At 41.6% G+C, this 25,210-nt stretch overlaps 1 protein-coding gene across 3 annotated transcripts in view; it reads left to right on the forward strand.

Annotated features, from left to right (window-relative positions):
- Positions 1-25,210, forward strand: part of LOC140312800 (homeobox protein Meis1) — a 76,817-nt gene that overhangs the window by 16,914 nt on the left and 34,693 nt on the right. For all 3 annotated transcript variants that reach the window (XM_072390614.1, XM_072390616.1, XM_072390615.1), the window contains exon 8: positions 19,550-19,695. In XM_072390614.1, coding sequence (XP_072246715.1) covers positions 19,550-19,695 — 146 coding nt within the window. The remainder of the gene's footprint in view (positions 1-19,549; positions 19,696-25,210) is intronic.

Below are 25,210 nucleotides of genomic sequence, written 5' to 3' on the forward strand. Positions count from 1 at the left end.
GACAATGTCAGTACTCCTCAGATTCCATTGAGAATCTTTGGGATAAGCTGGAGAGGACTTGATGTTTTTCTGACCGTTTTCCCGTAATCAACACAAGAGCTTGGCAAAAAATTCATGCTGCTCTGGTCAAAAAGGAATGTTGTGAGATTGTATAAACCTTTAGAAACAAATGCATGTCGTAATCAAAGTTAAACAAAATATTAATGTGCTCTTTTTGGCAATTTATTTTTTATACCTAATGATGGTTAGATAGTAGACACACACCCTAGATTCACCATTCTTTTGCATTGAAGCTTTTTTAGTTAAAACTGCACAGGGTAGATAAAAATAACTTAACTGTGACTGTTTTTCTAAACTCGATAAACTTGAAGATATTTTTTCAGATTAGTGACATTAGTTCCATTGACTGTTACCCTTTTGCAGCAGCATATCTTCTTTTATTTTTTGGCTCTACTTTATCATTTCTCATAGATTCCAGTCTGTAGGACAGTGTTTCTCAATTTCATGTAGATATTTCCCTGCTCCACGACACCTGATTCAAATAAAATGGGTCTCTTCAACAGCTTGTCCTCGACTTCTGCAAAAGCCTGTTAATGACCAATTTATTTGAGCCAGGTGTGTTGAAGCCAGGAAGCATCTAAAACATGTAGGACAGGAGTTGGCAAACACTGCTATAGGATTTAGGGTGTAGAATAAGGAGAAAATAAGCATTACCTCAGAATTGTTTTACATCAACATTTTTACTCCTGTTGTAATTAAACCATAGCAAAAAAAAATCAACACATCTTAAAAACTGCAGACTCTGGAAATGTGATATTTCTGTTCTGAAGGAAAACGAGTATGCAAAATGACTGCATTTAGCTCAAATAATCACCATCAGGTAATTATGTAATATTTGTGACATGTCTGCATGTATGTCAGTAATTGTCAGATGTCTGCATACATCTGGCCATGTGGTGTATTCTTCTTGATTTGGGTTTGTAAACTCGGGTAATATTAAATTGCTCTTGCCTTTCTAAAGCCTGCAGCTACCGTAACATGTGTGGGCCCACATAAACAAAACCCCCCCACACACACACACAACATCAGGACATGGTGACAACAGTAAATACCACAGGACATCTTGGACTGGTTTCAGGTTTATATGGGTTAAGAGCTATCACTGCCACGTCATATTGGCTCTGGCAGATTCTGTGTCATTCACTTGGTAATCCCAGTAAGCTGGTTATTTATCTGTTTGGCACTTTGCTCACTCTCTCCCTGACAGCTTCACCCTGTTGTCTCTCTCCCCTCTCTCACACCCTTTCATCTTTACATCCTCCCTCTGTTTTGCAGTTTTCCCTTGTCTCCCACCTACTCTTCAATCTCTCCTTTCATTTTACTGTCAGCCAGTTTCTCTCTCCTCATGTATCCCTTTGCTTTTCTCTTTCTCCTCCCCCTTTTTTCTTCCATGCCTCCTACTCACTCTCAAACATCACCTTTGTTTATCCCTCTTCTTTCCCTTTCTCTCACCTCTCGTTGTTCGCTGTCATTCTTTTCCTTCATTCTATCTTTGACATTTTTGCCACTTCTTTTAATGTTTTTCTCTTTTTCCCTTTTCCTTCTTTACTTTCCTGTTCTTATTTTCCTATCTTATCTTTTTCTTGAGATCCCTATCTTTCCATCACTCTTCTTCTTCCTCTCCCTTACCTTGACACAATTTACTTTTCTCTCAAACCACTTCCTCTTCTTTCTCTGTTATGTCTAATATAAGTGCTTCTGAAATTAGTTTTCCGTCAAGTTTTCAGCTCTTTTTTTTGGTCACTTTGTTTCTTTTAGTTATTTGGAGTTAAACTTAATGATTTCCCAATGTCAAACTTTTCAGTGTTTACTGTATATTTGTGAGCTCCAGTTATCTGGTTGCCTCGGTGACAATTTCTTTGGAGATTTTTTTATAGGCTGTCATAGATATCTTATCTTTGAAATGGAATTATAAGTCATAATAACAACTTGCCCTAAATACCCTTGATGATGTTGCTAAGGGATGGACAGTCTTGGCTACTTCCTTACTGATCTTTCTGTCTATGCCTCTTCCTTCCCCTTTACCTGCAGAGCAGCACAGCTAATGTCATCTTTCTCTCCTTGACCCATTCGCTCCCCTTTCCTCTCATCCATCTTTCAACCCATTTCCTTTACTTCTTCCCTGAGACTTTGTCTACCTCCTTTCTCCCTCAATTTTTCCCTGATTCTTCCCCTCTTGTTTCCCTATCATCTACTCTGTGTTCATCTCTCCTCCAGCCTCCAGCCTCCCCCTCCAGCAAAGTGAAGCAGCTCAGAGGAAGGATGCTGGATAGTCAAGGGGCCTTTAACACGTGAACTCTCCTCTGTCTCCTTTTTCCTTGCTTTTTTTCTGAGGCTATTCCTGAGACAAACACATGCTTCACTCTGTCCTGTTTTTTTAATGGGTCACTGCTCACTGGTATAAAAAGTTCTGCATCTACCCGGAAGTGTACTCGCACTCAAATCCAGAAGCTGGAGAAATCGTCGTGATGTCCATGCATTATGTAAAATCAGTAGTCACCATATTGACGAGTGTTGAAAAAAGGAAGACATTTTCATCCGAAAGCAAACTATTTAATCATTAGATGATGTATTTTTCAACAACAAGATGGTTAATGATGACTCTTGAACTAGCAGATGTTTTGCAGTGCTTTCTCAGTGTCACAGAGACGATGAGAAAAAAGTCCGTCTTTTATTTTTGCATGTGGTTACAATTCTCAGATGCTGCATACTTAGTTATGGTGTTTATGCTTTGACCACAATGCCAATGGTATTTTTTAGCACTAAATTCCATTGGCAGTAACAAAAAATAGAGGGAGGATCACATTTGCTTCACACATGTCATTAAAATCAGTCCTGGGTGTCTCCTTTCTCCCTAAAGAGCAGACAAAGAAGAAAGCCTCTTATTTTTTCTCCTCCCTTTCTCTGGGAGATCTTTGTAAACATCCAGCAAGCATCGACAAGAAAAGTCAGAGAGCAACCCTGTAGTTAATTAGTCCCACTCCATTAGCCCAGCTGTGTGTTAGATAGTTCCTACCAACAGGCCCCTTTGTTTAATACCCACAAGCCCTCTGGAGAAGCCCCTCTGCAGCCTTGGATCATGCTATTCTGTGAAAAGTAATGCTCGAAGGGCAAAGGAAAAGCTAACAGATCATATATGCCTGCAATGGAGGGGAGTCCCTCATGCACATGAGCGAGCCTTCTCTTTTTCTCGCAGTATAAAGTACTCTTTTTTTGCCTGTGTGAATTTGTAAAGACACCCCTTGGCTTCTCTGAGGGCCTGGCGTGCGAGGGAAACAGAATAACATTCAGGCACTGAATCGGTCAGCTGCAGCGATGTGGATGCAGGCTGAGCAGAGGAACAGAGCAGTGTTTGCTCTGTTTTTGAAAGCTACAGGGTTTCCTTCTCTGCTTGTCAGAAGCATCCAGGGAGTGAGGCGATGACTGGTGATATTAGATATGTATCACCAATTACCCAGACCGTTTGTAAAGAGTACAGTGTGCTGCGCCAAGACAAATGGCTCCCTGTAAGACTGTGTTAGTGTCTGCCTACATTTCTGGTGTCTGAGTAGTGGCCTGAGATTACTGCTTGTTGTGTGATGTCTAGCTCTGAGTTTTGCAGTTCAGTTGATGTGTTTTGGACAAATAGATTAATGCTGATATTTGCCATGCAAACCATCTAATCTATAGGAAAGAGTGCCTAATGTGGTTATTTCAGAGACCAGTGTGGTCGTTAATTTATTATTTTTATTATTAGTCAAGTCAGCTTTACAAATGTTATATACGGTGAATATATAGATGAAAACATATAATATCAGAAGGATTTAATTATCACTTCATGAAAACAATAGATGGAACTGCAAAGACAAGGGAAGAAAACATTTGCTAATATTGCTGACAGTCCCAGCTGGGATGAACATGGTTGGGTATGAGGTTCCAAAAACATTTGGACTGCCAACTTTCTTGCTGTGATTATTTTGTCCTAGAGCAGCTTTTGCCTATTCATTGTTGATCACTGTTTATAACCTTCACTGGCTGTAAACCCCCATCGATCAGGCTGGAATATTCTTGATGCTGTCATCCATTCATCCATCCATCCATGCATCTACTATCCAACCTCTGTACCCTCCAACAAGGTCAGGCCACAGAGTAGCTTTTGATTTCACTCATCCCATTGGGTGGTTTTAAGAAGTAGGGTGGGCAATCATGGACATTGACAGGGGTGCCAGGCAATCAGCAGCTAGCTCCCAGTTGTCCAATCATTCAGCTTCACGTGGTCCTCTCAAAGTCACTGATTAAGTGGTCCGATTGTCCAGTAGACTGGAAGAGAGAACTGCATGTGTTTGTGTGGTATTTTCCCCTCCCTGACTTGATTTTCTCTTTCAGTAGCTCACAGATGCTGTCTATTTTCCTTTCAATTTTAACTGCAACAATTAGATGCATGACAAGCTAAATTAGCACTATCAAGCAATACTGTTGTACGGCAGCAACTTCAAATAACTGTTTTTATTAATCTGTACTAAAGTGGTTGCTCTTTTACACCAAATATTAAAAGGCATAAAACTGCAAATAGAAACATGGACATTAAAAGAGACAGCACTGAAGTTTTTGTGTATGTTGTCTAGACATTGTCTAGACGTAATCGAGCAAGATCCTTGGTCCGGTAATTTTCTTACTGGTGTCCAGCGTTACCGGTAATCTGTTTAAATGTGGGGCTTTGTGGGTGGATAAAAGGTATGTGGCTCCCTTGATTATTCTACAGTCGGTATTACTGGAGGTGGAAGTACAGTAGCTGGCAGACACAAACAGGATTCTCTTTTTGATTTCCTCAGGGTGTGAACGGAGGGAAGAGGATGAAAGTGGAACAAAAGACAGAAAGAAACAGAGTAAAATGCGAGAGTGAGATGAGATGGAAGAGAGAGAATCTCAGACTGAATACTGTGGAAGCGTTTTGATGCTGGAGCAGTGTCTCTGTATGTGTGTGAGAAGAAGAAAGAAACGGAGCAGTTACTGCTGATTACTGTGTTAAGTGCTGCTGAGTGTTTTTTGTGAGTCTATTGAGGTGCATACACCACTGCTAGCAAAGAGTTCTTTGCATGAGTTCAAATATCAGTTCTGGTCAGGCCAACTTAGGCCCACATTTTGCCTGAGTGTGTGAAACAAAATGTGACTCAATATCTGCAAGAGCTAAAACCAGACTTTCTGTTCACATGTCTTTCATGAAAATCAATACACTGTATGATGAGCATGAAGGGTAATGGGCTTTAAAATACCTTTATAAATCACCCCACAACAACTCTGTGTTGTTGGTAGCAGCCTCAGCTGGATTTACTGCATCTCAAACATTATTACCTTTAGTTACCTGGGAAAAGACATGTTTGGCTTTTCAGTGTCCAGCAATGACCTTCCTCTCCCTGAGTTTTACAACCTCACTCTATTGCAGTGGCTGACACGTCCGCCGTCAAGTTGTGACTTGTCTTTCAGAAAATGATGGCCCTTGATGACTTTTTATTGCCTCGTAGGCAGCAAGCAAACTCAAGTGGCCCGAGTTTGCCCCTCTCAAAAAAAAGGGGAAATTGTATCAGGTTCCCACAGAGAGGAGTCAGTTTGCTTTTAGGATTAAGGCTGGTGTCACACAGCCGCTGAGGTCACAAGGAAAAAAGGGTCTGAAATAAAAGTAAACAAAGTGGTTTCCTCTCCTTTCCTACCCTCCTTTCACATGGAATGATCTTCTGCTTTCTAAATCAGCTCATGTAACTTGGTTTTATTGGCTTGAGTCAACATTTCATATGTGAGAAGGTAAATAACCATAAAACCATTTGATAAGTTTTTTTTTTGATAAGAGCTTATTTGACTCATACTTTCGGAATTATACTATGTGAGTTCCTGAGCGTATTCATTATGTGAGTCTTATATTTGTGTGTATTGTCTCTATTTTTCCCTTTGCCTGTCTTTTTCATTTTCCTCTTTTTGTATACTCTTCTTGTATCCTCGATTTAGACTTTCTGTAATAACATTCAGTGGAATCACTGGCACATTTTGAAGGTGAATGGAATCTTTCCTCTGCTCTCTGTTACTTTAACTCTCCCCTGCATTCATTCAGTTTGTGCCTCTCCGTCTGTTGGTTACACGTGGGCATGTTTGCATGACCAAAGAAATGCAAAGTCTTGCCTAGACATTACAATATGCCCCGTGTGCAGAATTTACATGAAATACATATTCATTCATGACATGAATCCACACAAAATAGCTTCCTTCTCCCTGCCTTTCATATGCCTTCACTTTCTGAGCTTGCTTAGAATGTGTTCTGTACAAAAAGTCTGTCAAATAAATAAACATTGTTTTGTTTGTCTTTTAAAATTGCCTGTGTTGCCTTTTATCTCCCTTATTTCATCCATAAATGCACTTGGATCAGATTGTGTAGTTTGCTGCGGCACAGAGGAAAAAAAACAAGAGGTTCTACTCCATTTGCTCCACAGAGGGAGCGCAAGTGGGAGGGAAATGTATCTTTAGCTCCCATGTTATAATTGTGGCACACTAATGATGTAGACAGATTCTCACTGTCTGTTTACAGGAAGCACTCTTCTTTAATTTGTGACTGGTGTGAATGCCAAATGCCTATATCTAATTACTGGTGTTTGCTAAAAGATACTATTTACACACCCTCTGTGCCTTGTTGATGTCTCTTGTGTGTCCGGGTGGGGAGATTATGACAAAGTTCTTGAATGTATAAAGGTGGTGAAGACTATTCCTCCTTAAATTTTTGATGCAACATTTTCTGTCTGCAGTGCCTCTCAGTTCATCTTGTTTAAAAACTGTTAATTGAGAGCTCTGTTGAAGTTTGTTTTTGTACAAAGCACCATCATTTGCTCAGTTCAAGTGTACATCTGTTCCAAAAGAAGATGCCACTTTTGCCAAATTACTAGATATCTCAAGTAAATTCTTTCACTTTGATTCACATATCTAAACAAAGTGAAATGTGGTGTTCCACTTGTCATGCAAATGACCTGGAAAAACGGCCTTCTCACTCGCTCAATTTAAATTTTAGTGTATGAGTGTCGGTCTATGTGAATAGTATTGTGTTCTTGTGATGACAGCGCAAAAATGGTGACAAATTTGGAATTGTCAACAGTTTGTGTTCCGTATTTTGTCTGTTTTCAGTTTCGCACCAAATTCAATTGAATCGCATGCAGACCCACATGCACAGACCAGTACACAGAGTCCCAAATCCACACAGTGAAGCGCTCACAACAGAAAATGCCCTGGCTCTTCATTGTGGCAGTACAGGTTCATAGGGAATCTGACAGTAAAATCACAGCGACTCATCACTGATGTGACACAACGCATTAGGTCTGGCCCATAAAAAGACCTTAAACTCTGTCGTCCTTCTGTCTTTGCACCCCTCTCACTGCTGATTGTGTCTGATTCCTCCTCTCCTCATCTTTCTCACTTGAAAAGCAGCTGAGCTCAGGGCCCATGAGGCCTCTGATCAGATAGATGTTAACTTTTCAGGGAAAACCCTGATAACAGACTGGAGGACTGGAGAATATAGTCAGTCACCTCTGCCTGCAGATTACAGGAGTGAAGGACAAGATGAGCTTTTTCCATGAATAAGTTCCTCTTTTTTGTTGGAAAAGTAACAGTTACACTTACACAAGGTATACATTTTAGATGGATGTGGAGGAGACACCGCTGTGACATTCGACTGTATGTAAAGAATGACAGGAAAGCAAGAGAGGTAATTGAGGGGGAGAGCAAAGAGACAAGGTATTAGTACTTTGTTTGGAAAAGAAGCTTTGTTTGGCCCCTTGGCACACACACGAAGACACAAACGAGCAACTCACACACACACAAATACACACACAGACACATGTTTATTTAGGCTTTTGATAAAGAGATTAGCCTCATCATCCTATGCTCTTAAGCTGGCCAAGGGGGTCCGTGTTCAGGAAATCCTGGCTTTCCTGACACATGGGCTTATTGGGGAACCTGGCTAAGGCATTGCTCTTCTGATATGAATACAGCTCATATTGGTGAGTTTGGCATGATTTGATCTTTATATCTGGGCAGTTTAGCCTGAAAGAGAAGTGGTGAAGGAGAGACAAGGATGGGTACAAAAAGTTTTCTAAAGAGAAACACAGAAGGTGGAGGGGTGTGGAGAAGTGCCAACTGTTTTTTCTCTTTTTTTTTCTTTATTATTAGTTCTATAGCAGTGGTTGGAGTCCAGCTTAAACCTACAAACAGAGGAGTGCTAATTTTAGACTCCAAAGAGGATAAGGATAAATAGCTTGCTGCCAGTTTGCCATATGGTCTCCTGCCGATTATATTGTGTCAGGAATATTTTCACCCCACCTCCACCCTTATATACACACATACCAGCATATTTGCTGTTTTAGTATTTATGAAGTTAGGAGATTCTCTGCATACACAAAACCAAGCAACTTGTTTTCATTTTATTCAGCTGATCTCTTGGCAAGAAGAGAAAGATACTGAAGCTGTAATGTTCAGATGGGACAATCAGCAGTCTTTTTCTTATCCATGACTACAGCTTCCAGCTGCAAAGTAACATTTGGTCTCTTCTATAATCTTCTGCCACTTGGTTTTTATTCTCACTTGTAAATATGAACCCTGAAGAAGAATAAAAATGAGCCCCTCTCAAGCAGCACACATGCATATGTTCACATGTAAATGCAACACACACTCTCCCAGCTCTCTCCATTATTTTCTCACTCTCTCCCTCAAATTGAAATAATTCAATTTATGGACACAGTTCCAGACCTCCCTGGCTAAGACCATTATGCATGGAGCCCCCCCCCCCCCTTCTGAACAAAAGAAAGGGAGAATTTACCAGCCAACTCTCCAAACTACACCCACACAAAGCCAGTTTCATGCCAGGAAGACACCAGCAGAATCACCATTTTTGGTCGCAACCTCCATCCCTATGGATTTTCTTTACTATTGATATGAGTCTGTGCTACTTAAACTTTTTGCTAGTAATTGTTTTGTAACTCTTATAGTTGAATTAAGTTAGATTTTACTCAAATTTGATCCCTGCAGTGAACCAGGTCTCTGTTTGCATGTGTGCTGTTGCAGTTACGAACACCTGTCTGTTCAGTAATTTGTTTCAGTTTAGACTGTCATGTCTGTGAGAAGCAAAAAGTTGTGAAATATCAAAGCTGAGATGTTGTGTTGTGAGTCCAGGTGACCGAGCATGCAGTAAGTTGAAGGTTGGTATGTTTTAATGCAAGTCTTCTGGCCAAAGCTTGACCTAAGGCTGACCCAGACCAAACATGCTGTCCCCAGAGGCCGCCTCCCATTGGTCCCTTTGACATGGATACCTGCTATAGGGATTCGATTTGGAGATAAAGACCTCGCCAAGCTTTTCTAAGAGTTCGGGGAGGGAGAAAGAGGAAAGAGAGGGGCTAGATAACAAATACCTGTAGATAAACAGAGGAGTAGCAGGCTAGGCTGGAGGGCAACATGGGCGTTTACTTTGTGTGTTTGCGGAGCAACACAAAGCTTGCCACTTGTGGGGCACACACTTGTGAACACACATTTGGTTGTAACCCGATCGTCCCCTCTCGCTCCAAGCCAGTGAAACTCAAAGAGATGAGCGGGAACTGTGGGCAGAGATTCTCCCTGCGATAACCTTTGCAGTAAAGACCTGAAAGGTTGTATCAAGCACACACACACACACACACGTGTATATATATTTATATATATGATATGATATGATATGATATGATATGATATGATATGATATGATATGAATATTGTACACACCAACTCCCATGGGCAGTCCTGGGTCTTTGTTCCATTGAGATACTCTTAAGCAGCAGAGAGGTCATACTCTTACAGGAAGTCACCCCGAGAGAGAGCTGCCTCTATCAGGAAGTGACTTGGTGGGACTGTGTGGCGAGAGCACCGACATCCATGGGGGGCATATCACTCCTGTCCACATGGGCCCATGCTCCACAGGACGTGGGTCGCTGTAAACCCACTCGCTTCCTCTTCCTCTGCTTCTGTCCCAAAAGTCTTATCAGGGCTGCGTATGGGTAGGGTGATAGGACTACAAATCCCCCACATCCACATCCTGTGTCTATCAAGGCCATGACAAGGAGAGAGGGGTGGGGGGCCTGGAGATGCGGTGTTCCTTAAAGGCGGTAATCTCTAATACTTGAGCTTGTGAAACCTAAATGTGGATGTTATTGAAGCACACATGAAAGAGTTTTTAAGAGGACATCATAAGATAAAAAAGCTTGTTTACCTATTAGAAATAAGCTAAACCCCTCAAATTTAAAGCAACCACCCAGCAATCCAAAATACATTGATAGAGTGGGTTGGGGCTCAGATGATGACTTAACCTGTTTTCCTAACCCTCCCCTCACTAACCTGAGCTTATGGGTGCAGGCAGACCATCTTATACTACATAAAATTCACAAAACTAAATCTTCTGCCCCCGCCCTCCCAACACACACACACAGACACGCACAAAAAAAAAAGAGAGAGAGGGGAAAAAAACAAAACTTCTCTGCAAGTTAATGCGCTATTATTAGCACATGCCACCACAGGATTAGCGTGCCTGTTTTATCTAACTACATGCTTCAGTTTGGCCGGCGCTGATAGGTTGGCGTGAGTGGGAAAATCCATGTGCATTTAATACATTTATCAGACATTGTGTCATACATACACTTACACAGGCTAGAAAATTGCAGACAAAGACGAGGGCTATGCACGGTAGCTTTGAAAAACCGAGAGTCTGTTGTTTGGTTAATGGTAGTACACCCCTAAACATGAAGGCGTGATTACAGACTGAGCAGAGTGGCTGTTGGGGCTGAAATGATACATTTAAACTTAATTTTACTTAATTAAACTGGTGGTGTTGATATGTTGGGTAAAGTCAAACAAGTTAGTGGTGCAAGATATAGTTTCACAAATTTTGGTTCTCTGGAAAAGTCCATTTCAAAGGATGTATTTTTAGTATTTCAAAGGATGTATTTTTAGTAAATTCATGTTGGCTAAAAATAATACCTTGATACCTCAGATTGGAAGAGGGCTCTCAAAGGAAGCATGTATTTACTGTCGGTTTGAGTTTATCGAGAGGCATTTTTTATGGCTCATGAGTTTCACAAGTTTATCACATAAAAATCTGCTGAATTTGGTCTATGGAAAAGTTATATAGGATGTTTTTCCTTCAGATTATCTAAAAGTTCCCTTTCTTTGTCCTACATCTTCATTGAATGACTTTGGAACGCCCTTCAGCACATCAGCTGAGTTTTGGAAAGCACCGCCGAGCCATTGTGCCGTTAAGTGCTCTTAGCTTTTGTTATAGTCCTTGTCCTCTCTACCATCCCCTCCCCCCCTTCCCGTTTTCTTCCATAGTCCATTTAACTCTCTCCTACTCTATCTGTTTGCTGTGTGCTGAGTTTGACTGAAGCTCCGTGAGTCGAAGGTGTCAAAAGCCATTTGAGAGGTAGTAAAACAATTGAGAGTGAGAGTTAAGAGTGAGAAATCGGCAAAAGAGACACAGTTTCAGTACTCTTTTTGTGTTTGTGTCAGAGGCAAAGAAGCTTTGTGCCCCTCTCGCAAGTGCTCCAATTTGAACTAAGTCAGGCCCTCTGTCTTCAGGTTAGAAAAAAGAAAACGGCAACACAAAGGAAAGAGGGAAAAAATCAATAGTTACACAGCAAAAGTGCTCAACATTAAAGGGTGAATTCATCGGCCTGCACTTTCATTTGAGCTTGTACTGTGTCTGTCCCTCATTCTTTCTTTTTCAACCGATCAAGAAGTGGCAGTACAAGGCAGTTGGTGTGTGTGTGTGTGTTGCGTGTATGTTTCTGTGCGTAGAGGCATACTGCAGTTTAATGTCGTGTCGCTGCCCTGCGCTTGAGGCTGTTTCCAGCGTGTCAGGCAGCCTGTGGTGATGACCCTTTTCAGGAAAATGGCACAGAGAGAGCAGTCACATTTACACTGACATTTTTGCCATCACCTATGGCTATGTCAACAGGCCCGACCCCCCCCCCCCATAGCAAACAGTGGATGGACCTCAGCCATAAGACATAGAAACACAAGCACACTTTAGCAGAGAAAATGACCATTTAAACAGATCTAAAATTGATTATTTTATAAGATTTGGCCTGTAACACTCAAAACATTTCCAAAGCCCAATTTGGTGTTTTCAGTGATTGCTGTGCAAAACTGAAAATATTCACTTTGTAACCATATTGAACAGAGAAAAGCAGCATGTTTGAGAATATTGAGACACAGAATTTTTGGCACAGAATTTTTGCGTTTTTTAAATTTTTTTACAAGCCAACCGAATTATTGATTTTATCACTAAAATCTGTAAACCAGAATATATTGCAGTGTCTTCTATGCCTATCTTTTTACTTATAGAACAGCCCAGCAAACACGGTAATGTGAAACACATGGGAAAGCGTACATGAATGTCTACTTATATTCAGTCTGAATACTAACAACACTGTACCCAAACCACTCAAACAAAAGGGACATGAACCTCAGAGACCTGAAGTTTTTAATGAAATACTTTTAATTATTACATAAATATGAAACTTGCTTCTTTTTTTTTTTTGGTTGTTAGGTTTATTTTGTGTCTGACTTCTTTATCACCTCCTCGAATCAGATCACCACAAATGAAATAATTGCTCTAAACTCGGCTCAGATTCTCACAACAAGAACTCTCCAGTGTGCTTTAATAACAAATAATCCTTGTAAATGACTCATCAGTTACAGTCATTATTGAGCATGTCAGTACTGATCCACAAAACTGTCATCATTCAAAGTAACAGGCTTTGTTCTTGCAAAGCACTCTTTATTTACTGTAATTACTTCACTGGAATTATCTTTGATTACAGGAAGCAATTACTTTGTCTCCTCTGATTGTTTACCTGGTGAGCCCTATTTTTTTTCCTTTTGAAATAATGACAACTTTCCCTCTTTGCCCAAACTATTTATTAATTATATTATGGCTGGTTTATGTTCTACAATGAATAATCTTTTCTTCAAAATAAAATGATCCCAAGAAAGTGGCTGAGGTTTTAAGGAAAGATGTAAAAACTGGAGAGACTCTGCAGGAAGGGAAGTCTAGACTAGCCATATTGTTTTTTTTCGACAGCGCATGTCATTATCTGTAGAGAAGTTGTGGGGATTTCTTTCCATCTCTCCTCCTCCTTGGGAATAAAAGGGAGGCGAAACAGCATTGGTCACAGAGGGTGTTTTGTATTGAAGTGTGTGAGTGTGTGTGTGTGTGTGTGTGTGTGTTGGTTTAAAGTACTTTGCTAGTCATTATTGGAAAGTTGCCTCATGGAGGAGCTGAGGAAACCGGTGCATGTGAGTGGCGTGTTTCTGTTTTGGTGCACTAAACAGGGAGATGCTTTTGAAAATGTGCCCCTACTTGCATTGCAAGGAATTCCTGCATGTTCAGAATATTTGGAGGTGGGAGGGGCCTCCAGAGCCATGCAAAGGGAACCCCCCACAGCCTGCAACCCCCTTATGCATCCCCCTGCATCCCCCTCAGTCTAGAGCTTATGAATGGCCTGAATACAATAAATGCCACTTTTTTTCTTTGCTCCCTCCCTCTTGCAAGCCCGTCTTTACCCCTCTGAGGATTTCGGGGAATGTAATGTATGTGTGTTTGTATGTGAGTGTGTGTGTGTTTTTGTGTGAATGCCAGTGAGGAAAAAAAAAGCGAGATGGAGAGCACTTTATTGAATGTACACCAGCAAGAGTGTGTGCACTTTGTCCATCATGCTTTGAGTGTGCATGTGTATATGTATGACTTTCTCGCCTGCCCATATGAGATGTGTGTATCCCATGTGGAACGGGATAGCAGGCCCTTGAGGCCTGATCCTTTCCTGGGCAGCCAATCCAGGGTCATGTGAGCTTTCTAGGGTGTGAAACTTTAGGAGTGGCCTATGAAAGATCAGCTGCAGGTCACAATCTGTGAAAGACACACGCACTCTGTCTTGGAACAAATAGCCGTTAGACTAAATGCACTGTTACAAACTAAAAATACCTGTCTTCACTCCTTCTTCACTCAGGCCATCCACAGCCTGTTGAGCAAAAACATCTCACAATATCCCCGAAAAACATTTAGCCATCTGTGAAAGGCTCCTCACACAGGATCCCACTCATGACATCTGGCAAAAAGCTAATATTCAAAACCTTTATTTCTCATAGCAGCAGTGCTTCTAAGAAGGAAAAATTATTAGAAAGCTGAATGTCATAATTCTCCTGCATTGCGCTTGAAGCATTGTCGCTGACAAGATTGCTGTTCGCAGATGAATGACTGGTGAATTTGTGGCTGTTAATTTGCCAGGCAGCAGAAAAATGGCTGACACCTCAGAATGGCACGTGTGTCTGCGCTCAGGGGGCAGGTAGTACCAGTTTTGCTCCTATGCTGTGAGATGGTTCATAATCAGATCAAAACAGATTAGCCTAGATACTGCTTGATAATGTCAGAATATGCCTTGAGAAAGAGAGATGCATAGAAGTGATAAAGACATGAGAGTGAGGCAAGGTTAATTTGCACTGATGAAGAGGTAGACTGAAAATACAAAGATTGGGGACTCTAAAAAATGTCAGCTTCATGTCTACATCAACTTTCAGTCATATTTTATCTGTAAAATAGCAGCCATTTGATATATGGAAAGCAAGTTCAAGCTTCCATTGAGGGAAGATAACAATGCCTCACTCTTACGCCCCCAATACTGTGCAAATATGTTTCATTCAAACCCAGCAGTGCAGTAGACGGAGAGGAAGAGGAAAGAGAAAAGTAATGAAGTAGGAAGGAGGGGATGCAAGAATGAAACATGAAGTGGCAAAATGGCTCAAACGAAAGCCACTGAAGCTGAATGAGCACAGTAAGCGTAAGTTTAGCCAATGCTAACAAACCTACCAGTAATGCATGAGGAGAGCTAACCTAATTTTTGCGTCATTATCTCTTTGCTCAAACTGTATGTGTGTGAGTTTGTGTGCAAGTGTGTATTTTTGTATACAACGTGAGAGGGGACTGATAAAATATTCCTTCCCTTGGTTGGCCCCGGGGCATTTCAACTGCCCCTGGCTCCTTCCAGTCAGTGGCCTGCTCCTAATTGCCACACACACACACTCACAGATCCTCTGTGGCTGAAAACACACATGCATGAGGAATGGCAGAGATACACACACATACAGACGAATGCACATGTATGCATGCGTACATTCTTCACACACAAACATGCACCCCCACCGCCCAGCATTGATTTACCCCCCCATCCCCCTCCCAGTCCCTCCTCTAACTAGTTGCAAAGACGTTGTCATGGCTGATCAGTGGGCCAGGCCCAGAGTCGTGCCTGTGGCTTTTTCCTTGTGGGGGGACTGGAGCTTGCTAGCTTAGCTTCCCAACGCTGTATGCACGCAGCCCAGGGTTACAGCCTGGTGAGGCCCTTAATAAGGCTGGCAGCCTGTATATGGAAAGTGACTGACTGGTTTATTGGTTGACAGGCTTACTGGCTGCCTGGCTAGCTTTCTGACCGACTTATTGAATGGCTGACAGGTTTGCTTTATGGCAGACTTACCAACTTGCTCACTGGCTGACTGATTTGGTGACTTTATAGACTGACAGAAAAACAGAATCCCCAACAGCCTGACTGACCACCTAAAATGCTAATCGGCTGAGTGACAGATTTATATCACTGAGATTATTCTTCTACAAATAAAGAATATGTTCAAAATTATTTCTGCCCATCTAAGCATACAACATATCTGAAATGAGGCCACAGTCATCAACTCCGAAAGCAACTCACACCAATGTGTGTACACATTAAAACAACATACCCACATTTTCTTAGCTTATGCTCTCAAAATCATATAGCAATGCATTAATTCCAAGCATTCAGTAAAAACTACTATTTTAAAGTATTCGCCCACATTGTTCCACCTTTTCTAATGATCTTACTTCTACTTCTTCTTGTGTGGTGCATTCAGCATGAGCTACAGGCATCATTTGAAGGGTAGAAAACGATGCAATGCTATGTGCATGGCCACTGTGTGTTACAAGCGAAGACATTTTCAGTTTATTTGACTACAGAACAAAACTGGAGAACAGAATGTACCACCATTTCAACATTGTTGTGTTATCTTTATAATGGGATGTCCTAATTCACACAATGATCCACAAAGTTAGTGTGTGTCAGCATTTTGTCAGTTAATCCATTTTGGAGGAAGCCTTTAGAATAATTCTGTATTTTTTCTTAGAAAAACGTCACCTTCAAAGGTCTGAAACAAGAAAAAATATTATCTGCATTACATCAACTGAATGTTCCTTGTCTGATTTTTTTTTTCCATCTAATTAACTTCAATGCGCTACAGCATCTCTTCCCCTTCCTACCCATTATTTTCTCCTCCTTCATTGCCTCCATCAGTGGCTTGAGTTTGAGCTTCATCTGTTGTTTTTCTGAATATCCTGTTATCTCTCCCCCACCTTCTTTTCTTGTACTATTTCTCCTTCCATCTCTATCTTGTTTTCTTCCCCTGTTTTAACCTCTCTGTCTCTGATAGGCTGCAGTAACATCGTTGACATTTCCCCAACATGGCTCCTGAACACAGCTTGGGCACCTTTCCTGCCTCACAGCCAGCCTTTCTCTTTTTTCTCCTCCCACTCTACCCTCACTTGCTAGGGTTAAATAAAAGCAGAAATTAGGCCCAGACCTTGCAGAGGTGATTGGTATCAAATTGCACTGAAAATGGAAATGCCAATAAAATTGATAGCCCTTATGCTTCTCCGTCCCTCCTTCTCCCATTGTAGGTAAAGTAAGGAATATTATAAAAGAAAGGAATATTAGGATACGTTAGTGTTTCTCTATCTGGTTTAAGCTATGAGTGACAAAAATGGTAGCAAGAGAATGATGGTTGTCAGCGCACTTTACTTTTGTGGTTTCTCTGCCCCTTCTTTGCATTCTGCTATCTGATATCTCACCGTTTTCCTCAGTTTGCATGCTCACTCACTCACTTCAAGTTGGTTCTCTGGCCCTTTGCTTCTGTTTTCCCAAGTCGCATGGGACGAGCCCCTCGGTTTGTTATTGTAGGCTTTGCTGAACATGAGCCGGTCTTTACTACGGATTGAAAGCATTTGCTTCCAATGAAAATCTGGTCTTAGATTACAGGGCCTCGGCTCGGCTCACCCTTCTTTTTCCAACAGGCAGAGAATGAGCGAGACGGAGGGGTGGGTGTATTTTAGCCCTGAAACAGTAGGAAGAAAAAAACTCAACTCACTTGTTAGGCCTCAGGTTGTGTTTGTCCCAGGCTAATGATGTAACTGAAGCTTGCAGTGAGAGTGTTTTTTCAGGACAGAGAAAGGCTGAAAAGCTGGGTGGAAGGTACTGTGTATGAGTGTAGCACTATGGTTAGTTAAGTGATGGATCAGTTATTCAACAACTGGAACTGATTGTTAAATATAAAGCAATATTGACCAGTTCTTGCAGTCTGATATCAACATTTACCGCTGTTTTTAAATCTATTATCTTTGGGTTTTAGACTGTGAAAGTCAGCTCTTTTGTTTAGAGGTACACAAACTTTTTTCTTCTACTTCTGCTATTTCATAGAATAAAAGACCAGTTGACTAATCAGAAACATAAAGAAATAAAACAATAATGAAATTAATCCCTAGTACCTAAACATGCATCTATATTTGAAGCTCTATCTGTCCACTTCCAGTAAACTAGAAGAAGCTACGGACTTGATTAAAAATGCTCCAACCAGCTGTACCGCTTTACCTTTTTGTGACAGTAGCCCAACCTTACCAGCAGCTTCATCTCCATATGTGCATTACCAATGTGCAGTGGGTGGCGTTCGCATCCGCACCACACATCTATGCAAAACCGGCTCTTGTTTTGTCCCTCCCCCACCCACAAAAGCGTCACCTCCACTACCACATGAGGTTCATTAAAAAGCCCTCAATATGTGTGCATATGTATCTCCTTCTGCCAGAGCAGCCGAGGAGAGAATGAGAGCTCACCAAGTGTGTTATTTCATATGGATCGTTGAGAGGCTCGCTCTCTTAATGGTGTATATAATTCAGGTGCCCTCCAGGCATGCTTTCAGGAATTCTTTTGCCTGAGGTAATGGGGAGCAAAGGCCTGGGTTTTAGGCCCTTGATTATTCCATTGATGTGGCAGGCTGGAAAAAAGTCATCTCCAACCGGATTAGCGCCAACATCCCCATTAATTATCGATGAATCTGGGCTTAGGGTTTAGTTAGGTGCTGGATGTCGCCCTGTCTAAGTTAGTGGAGTGCGGGCCTGCTTCAGTTCAGTTATCTACTCCTGCCACAGTGAATAGACCTCGAAGCTTTAGAAGTGCTTTGTGTGTAATCAATAAGTAACTGGATCCAATTTTGCGCACTGCTTTGGCAGTTTTTATTTTTTCTTCTTTACTTCCCTTCGCTTCCAGCTGACAGAGGCAATGCAGGACAAAAGTCAGTTATTCGCCGCTAAAACATCCAACAGTGAGGGTGCCACTTGTTTACTTCGCCTCATGTTTCTTTTATGATTATCATTTTCATTGAGGGTGGCTCGCATTTTTGAATAATGATAATAACAATTAAGCTTTTCATAGCCACAGATGGGAAGAGCCGCTTTCTCTCCACTGGAGCTGTGTAGAACGCGTACAGTAATTGGGTGGTTTTGAATATGTGCAGTTTGTGTGTGTGTGTGTGTGTGTGTGTGTATTGGTTCATGTTGTTGAGCCTGAATGCAATGAAAAGGCCCATGGAGCGCATTCCTTTCACTTTTTCCTCTCAGTGCTCAAATACTCAAAACCCATACTCTGAGCTGTCTCAGTGTTCCCCTTAGGTGAGGTTAACTGGCCTTAATAGAGTCTTATCGAAACCCTACAGGTTGCTGTAAGCAGCCATGATGCCATTGTTATGAAAAGCAGCTAGCTTTGTTAGAGCTGTTTGTGCCTCAGACTTCCTTTTTTTCCACATATTTTCCTTTTAATTTCTGCCTTCCCCCTCCTTGCAACCTTGCCTTTTGTAGTGCCGTGTTCCTCTTTCCACCTCAGGTGAAATGGCAGAATGCGCCGGGGCAACGCTTCAATAACTATTTTCCCCTCAGGATAATAAAGACTAAATCTCTCTGTCATTTTCAATTCTGTGCGGGCTTGGATGGAAGAGTGGGGAAATGCGACCTTACAAGTCCTTTGTGCTCCCCTCTCCTTTCTCACACAAGGATGCAAGCGCTTACTGTGTTTTCAGTGAGGGGGGCTATGAAAGGCAGGGTTATTTATAAATGTATTAAAAATGAATGCATTTATGAGGTGCTGTTTTCCAGCCATTCTCTACTTGCTATTGTTGTGTCTCTATAGCCATTCGTCTGTGCATACAAAGCTCTCCAGAATTCCTTCGAAATCATATTTATTCTCTTTGAACGCAGGAGCGCAGCAAATTCAGGAAGTAAACAAAGTGTGTGTCTGATCTCTGCTGTCTCTTCCTGTTTCTTGTCATGTGACAGGTGATGGCCTGGACAACAGTGTGGCTTCACCGAGCACAGGGGATGACGATGACCCGGATAAAGAAAAGAAACACAACAAGAAGAGGGGGATTTTTCCTAAGGTTGCCACCAACATCATGAGAGCGTGGCTCTTCCAGCACCTAACGGTGAGTTCAGTGAAATATCTTGTTTTTTTTTGCTTGCTCTCACTTTCATAACATTTGTGAATGTTAATTCATCAACCAAGAGCTGTCCCACCCATGTCCTTCCAGCTCTGATCCTCTCTTCTTTTAAATAAAAACACGACACACTTATTAACACTCATGAACACACTAGCAGAGCTCCCACCCTCCTCCTCCACAGTGTATCCCAGTTTGTACGCTGAGCACTTCAAAGACAGGACACCGGTGTAATCTGCTACTGATCTCTCATCTTCTTCTGAAACTGAATGAGGGTGAACCTAAGGAAAGCCATGCCCGGCCATATCTGCAGATATATTGATGAACTTTATTAGACACAAATCTGTCATTATTTAACAGATGCCGGGGATGCTGTGGCAGAGGCCTGTGGTTTGGCTTTATTCTTTCTCAGTTGTAGCAGAAAGTATAATCACCATCTCACACCGTTACAAATTGTTTGGTGGAAAATAACGTGGGGAGAAATGTATTCTGACAGAAGAAGATACGAAAGGGACTGTTAAAACAGAGCCACACAGTTTATACTAATTTCAAATAGAATTAATTCACCAATACTTCTTAAGACTGCTGGACATTCAAAGACTCATCAAACTCAAATTGGGAGGAGGTTAAATTGGAATCAACCATGCTTAGTGGAATATTATTACACGGTGGTTTGCAGGGGCTCTTATAAGATCAAAGCAAGCTCTTCAGTATTATTTGGATGTGGCATTTGCTCCAGTGGCTCCATTGAGGAGTCACATGTGCCGTGCTCCAGCTTGGCGTTGGGACAGCTCACTGACGCAAAGTGATAATGTTCTTCTCATATCATTGCATCTTTGAAAGTGACCCATACACACACTCAAAAAAGTAACTTTTAAGAAAGATGTCATAGATTTGATTTAACCCTGGTTCCAGACCTCTTTCCCTTTTTCAGTCATCCAAATATCATTTCAAATAACATAGAATTATATTTCATGCCAAGTTTTAAGTTAGTTTTACAACACAATTAATCCTTCAAAACATGATTTAAAGCAGTCAAATGTGAATATTCTTCCAGGGCTGGGTTCAAATATAAATTAAACATTGACACAACTTTAACTTGGGTGAAGTGAAACTACATCTGAGGTGGAGTTAAAAGTTTAGAGTAAAGCAGATGGAAAAAAACCCAGAAATCATTACTTACTTTTTTGCTTGTTTACAAAGTTTATAAAAATTTCCTCTTAGTGCTATGCTAAGGAAATATGTTTGAAAAGTACTTTACCAAACCCTGCGTCACTGACAGTCTGCCTATGTCGAGAATTTGTGGAGAACATGATACAGTTTGGGTGGGTGGGTGTTGCACAAGCCAACAGGGAGGATGCTGAGAAAAGTAATTTATTTGTTGGATTATGGATATTGCATGAGCTAAACTTTTTATTTATTTATTTGTAGCCAGTCTTTGATGTTGATGGTATCTATTGTGCAGTATCTTCCTCGGTTTCCAATGGTTAATGGCAAAGAGCAGGAAGTTTCTCATTGCATGCACTGATATGTGGCATGTAGGGAAACGCTTACAGTATATTTGTATTTATACACTCATACTGACCATACTTTTCATCCTGGTGCTCCTCCCTTCCCATTTTCCCCTCACAACTCCTTCATAAACCGCCTGCTCTCCTGCAAGCACACACACATCATCACACATGCTCACTAGCTTCGAGTCCAACTTCCTGACCTCAACCCATACACCCCCAAAACCTTCGGGGCCACAGCGGAAAGGTGTTTGAAACATGCACACATCCTCTCTGTGGAAACACAGCAGACACACTCCACATGAGACACACACAGCAACACAGCTCCTGTGTCCTATTACACCATGAGTCAGGCTTACAGGAGCCTTCTACATTGTTTGATTTTAAAGGATATAAGTGTGTGCCAAGGATGAAAGGGCGAGGAGAAGAAGGTGAGGGGGTGAAAAGGGGAAGGTGGATGAGGAAGATCCATCAACATTTTCCTCTCCATGGGCAAAAGAGCAAGGGGAACTGAACCATGCACACATGCAGGCATGGATAAATAACTTTGTTGCACACAACAGAAAAAAACTGCAGCTCTTTCAGTGCAAAGTACCTTTTTTCACTCAAGAGAAATTTTGATTAGATAACTTCCAACATACTTTTTATCTTCTGTGAAGCCAAACCAAAATGAATAGGAGCAGCATCTTTGTTTATAGAAAACGTGGTCTTAATTTTGAGAAACACTGGCATTAACCACTGGTGTAACATAGATGGGAAAGCTGTGGTCTCACTTATTTACACTGTTCACTCTTTAGTGTCACCATCCATTTAATCACCATATGTCCGTGTTTATTTTGCTAGTCATAGCACCTTTAATGCAAAAAACATTCAGAGTACTGTATCTCTTTCACTGGTGGAATACCTCACCATCTCTGCTGGAACCAACATAAGCAAAGACAGCTGATCCAGGCTCCTCCACATGTTTCATCAGCTGCTCTGTCTGTTTCACAGAGGGATGGAGGATGTGAGTCTGGCCTCTTAGAGATAGACCCATTGCCAATTAGGCACAAAGAGATTCATGCATTCACACCCACACACATGTAAACGCATCCTCTTCATGGCAGAATGCTATGGCACCACACAGACCTAAATAAGTGAGTCAGTGTTTGTGGTTTCTTAAGTATGAGAAATAGGAAATTATTTGACACTGGTACAGAGACAGAATGGAAAAACATGTAGCAAACTAGATTATAATCATAGTGGAAGTTGGATACCCAATCCTATATTTTTGTTAGTGACTCTCACAATTGGACCCTGAGGGGAGTTTCCATTGTATTGAAGAGGAAGGGGAAGGTAGGTGGCAAACTAAAGCTATGAGTGCACAGCCAGGGCAAGTTGTAGGTGGCATTTAAACAGCTGTTCTTTCCAATATGTGTTAAAGTTGCTTACCCATTATGGGTGCTGGTACTCTGTTTTATACTTGCATGAATATTTTGCATGAAAACTTTTCAAAGAATTCCTTAGGCAGCTTGTTTTATCACTGGAGCGGTCAAAGCTGTAGTGTTTTGGGTATATGCAGGGTGACAAGACCAAAACATGCTTGTGACTGACAGTTAGAGCAGTGGCATTGAATTTGGGATTATGACAACAGTTGCAGCTCACTGACTTCTCTCCAGCACACCCAATGATCTCATATGTTGTTGACAACACTTGTGGGAGAAGTTCATCGCAATAATTTGGCTGCCTTGACTTGGAGTGACAACAAAACATTAACGTTTACCGCCTGTCGCCGATGGTCGGACCATGCAGCTCACTGCCAGCTTGACATGCAGATGTAAGCTTGGTAGGGAACCAAGATAAAGGGGAGGTGGAGCCTTTTCCACTTGTTTCCTCATCACATTTTGATGTTTATTTTAGTTTGACCTCTTTAAATAAATTTGTTTTACTAATAAACTAAATGGCACATTTGATAAGAGACATCTGCTTTTTTCCCGTCTCATTTCTACATGTGTAGATAATACACTGAAGTGCTCTAAAGACGGAAAAATGTGTTTCACAAAAGGATCAAAGCGGTGGAAGCAATCCTAAACCGACTGCATCACGATCCCTTTTTGCTCACAACTAAAGAAACAAATCGAAGACGCAGCTGCCGTCCACCGTCCCTTCCCCTTGTGCAATGCCGCCACTTCACTTAGCCTGCACCCTCTCCTCCACACAAATGGTATTTTCTTGTTTAATTTAACAAGAAATGAGTAGTAAATGAGAGCTCAGGCCTCAAATCCCCAATGCGCCCTGTGCTCTGCTCTCCACTCCCCTATGAAAAGGCAATTTGTGAAATTATGTGATAGAGTAATTAGATGGAATTCACCCCCGTCTCATTGCTACACACACCACCCATATTCCTATTTAGATTGTTGCCTTGCTATACTGATGGAGGTAGGTGTGTGTGTGTGTGTGTGTTTATGTAGTAAGGAAGGGCAGCGGGTTTGGCATTTGAAGTGTTACCACTGGTAAATTCACAGACTGGGACGCATACTCTCATACACATTATCACTAACACGCTCTCATTCTGGCTCTCCTCCCCTCCTATTTGTACACAGATGCAGTGTAACGAGGGGCAGCCGTGATCGCAGCTCATAAAAGAAGCCAACCCGCAAACCCTCAATGAGCTGCTTTTTTTCCCCTTCTTTCTTCCTTTAAAATGTGTAAAATGCAGAGAGAGCGGGTATAAAAAATCCAACTGGAAGGCATAATCCGCCGTTAATACAATTAGAGTATAATTTAACCGCTTGCGTACGCAGATGTAGCCGAGCTGGGGGAGTGCCGTTCCCCCCCATTGGAAATTGTTTTCTTTTTTTCCCTCAACACAGCAGTATGCAATGGAAGTTTGAGCAGAAACAGGTGTGAAAAGTGATATAATTCACTGCACTGATAGAGGAGCTTTGCTGTTGTGGGCTCTGCTTGGTGGAGGAATTTAAAGTGAGTTTGCATGGATGGAAGGAGGTTAAGAGCAGGAGATGGATGGATGGATGGATGGATTAGGGTCTATATCTTGCTTTGGGATTGATCAGAACAAAGATCAAAAGGGAAGAGTACTGTATCCCAAACTGAAGTGTGTTGTAAACTGGACATTTCAGATCTTTGGCCTCTCAGTTAAGAGAACACAAACCAGATACGCAGCGCCTCTTCTAAACAAAAGAAGGCTGTTTGGGAAAAAAACTTTTGAGGGCAGAGTTCGTCATTGCCTCAGACGCCATTATTCTTCCGCTGTTTATTGCTGGAGCCTGGATATGTCAGCACCCTGGTCACCCATGGAAACCCTGACCCACCATGGCAATCCATCCCCAGAAGAGTGCGGTCCCATTGGGTCTGTCCTCGTACTTGGATTAGAAGGTTACTGCAGTCCACTTACATCTTCATTACAGTTATAGTGATAAAAAGGTATCAGGAAAGAGAGTTTTGGAAAGTCGGTTTGTAAAGGGCGCAATGCTTGAACTGAATCCAAAACACAGAGATATTAGTAGTATTTGTCACATATTTATGAGACAGTTGTCCTGTGATTGTTGTTAGAGTTGTTTGTCTTATCTATCCGCTGCACAAATTAAGTTTCTCTTGAAAAATGATTTTTAATTGAACGTCAGAGTCACCAGGACGCCTGTGTAATAGCTTTGAGGAGACTTGAAGATAACTTAAAAGGAGAACATCAGCTGACTGTTTATGTGTTTTCATTCATTTATTCATAAACAACAATAAAGGCATGATGTCCGTCTTGATACTGTAAAGTAATACGTGGACTGGTGTCTCAGATTAGGTCTTAATTCAATCTAAGTGGCAGTCAGAATCTTTGGCGCCACTGTATGAGGATTTCAAAGAGATCCTAAGAGACGACAGACAGATGGACAGATCTGCCAAAGGCCTGGCGTGACACTGTGACGAGACAGAGCGGCAGGAGAAAACAAGAGAACAACTTAGACTTATTCTCAGCATTTTTATTTGGTTTCAGATACTTT

Source organism: Leuresthes tenuis, unplaced genomic scaffold (assembly GCF_036924035.1).
Source record: "Leuresthes tenuis unplaced genomic scaffold, fLeuTen1.0.hap1 SCAF_8, whole genome shotgun sequence".
Lineage (NCBI taxonomy): Eukaryota > Metazoa > Chordata > Actinopteri > Atheriniformes > Atherinopsidae > Leuresthes > Leuresthes tenuis.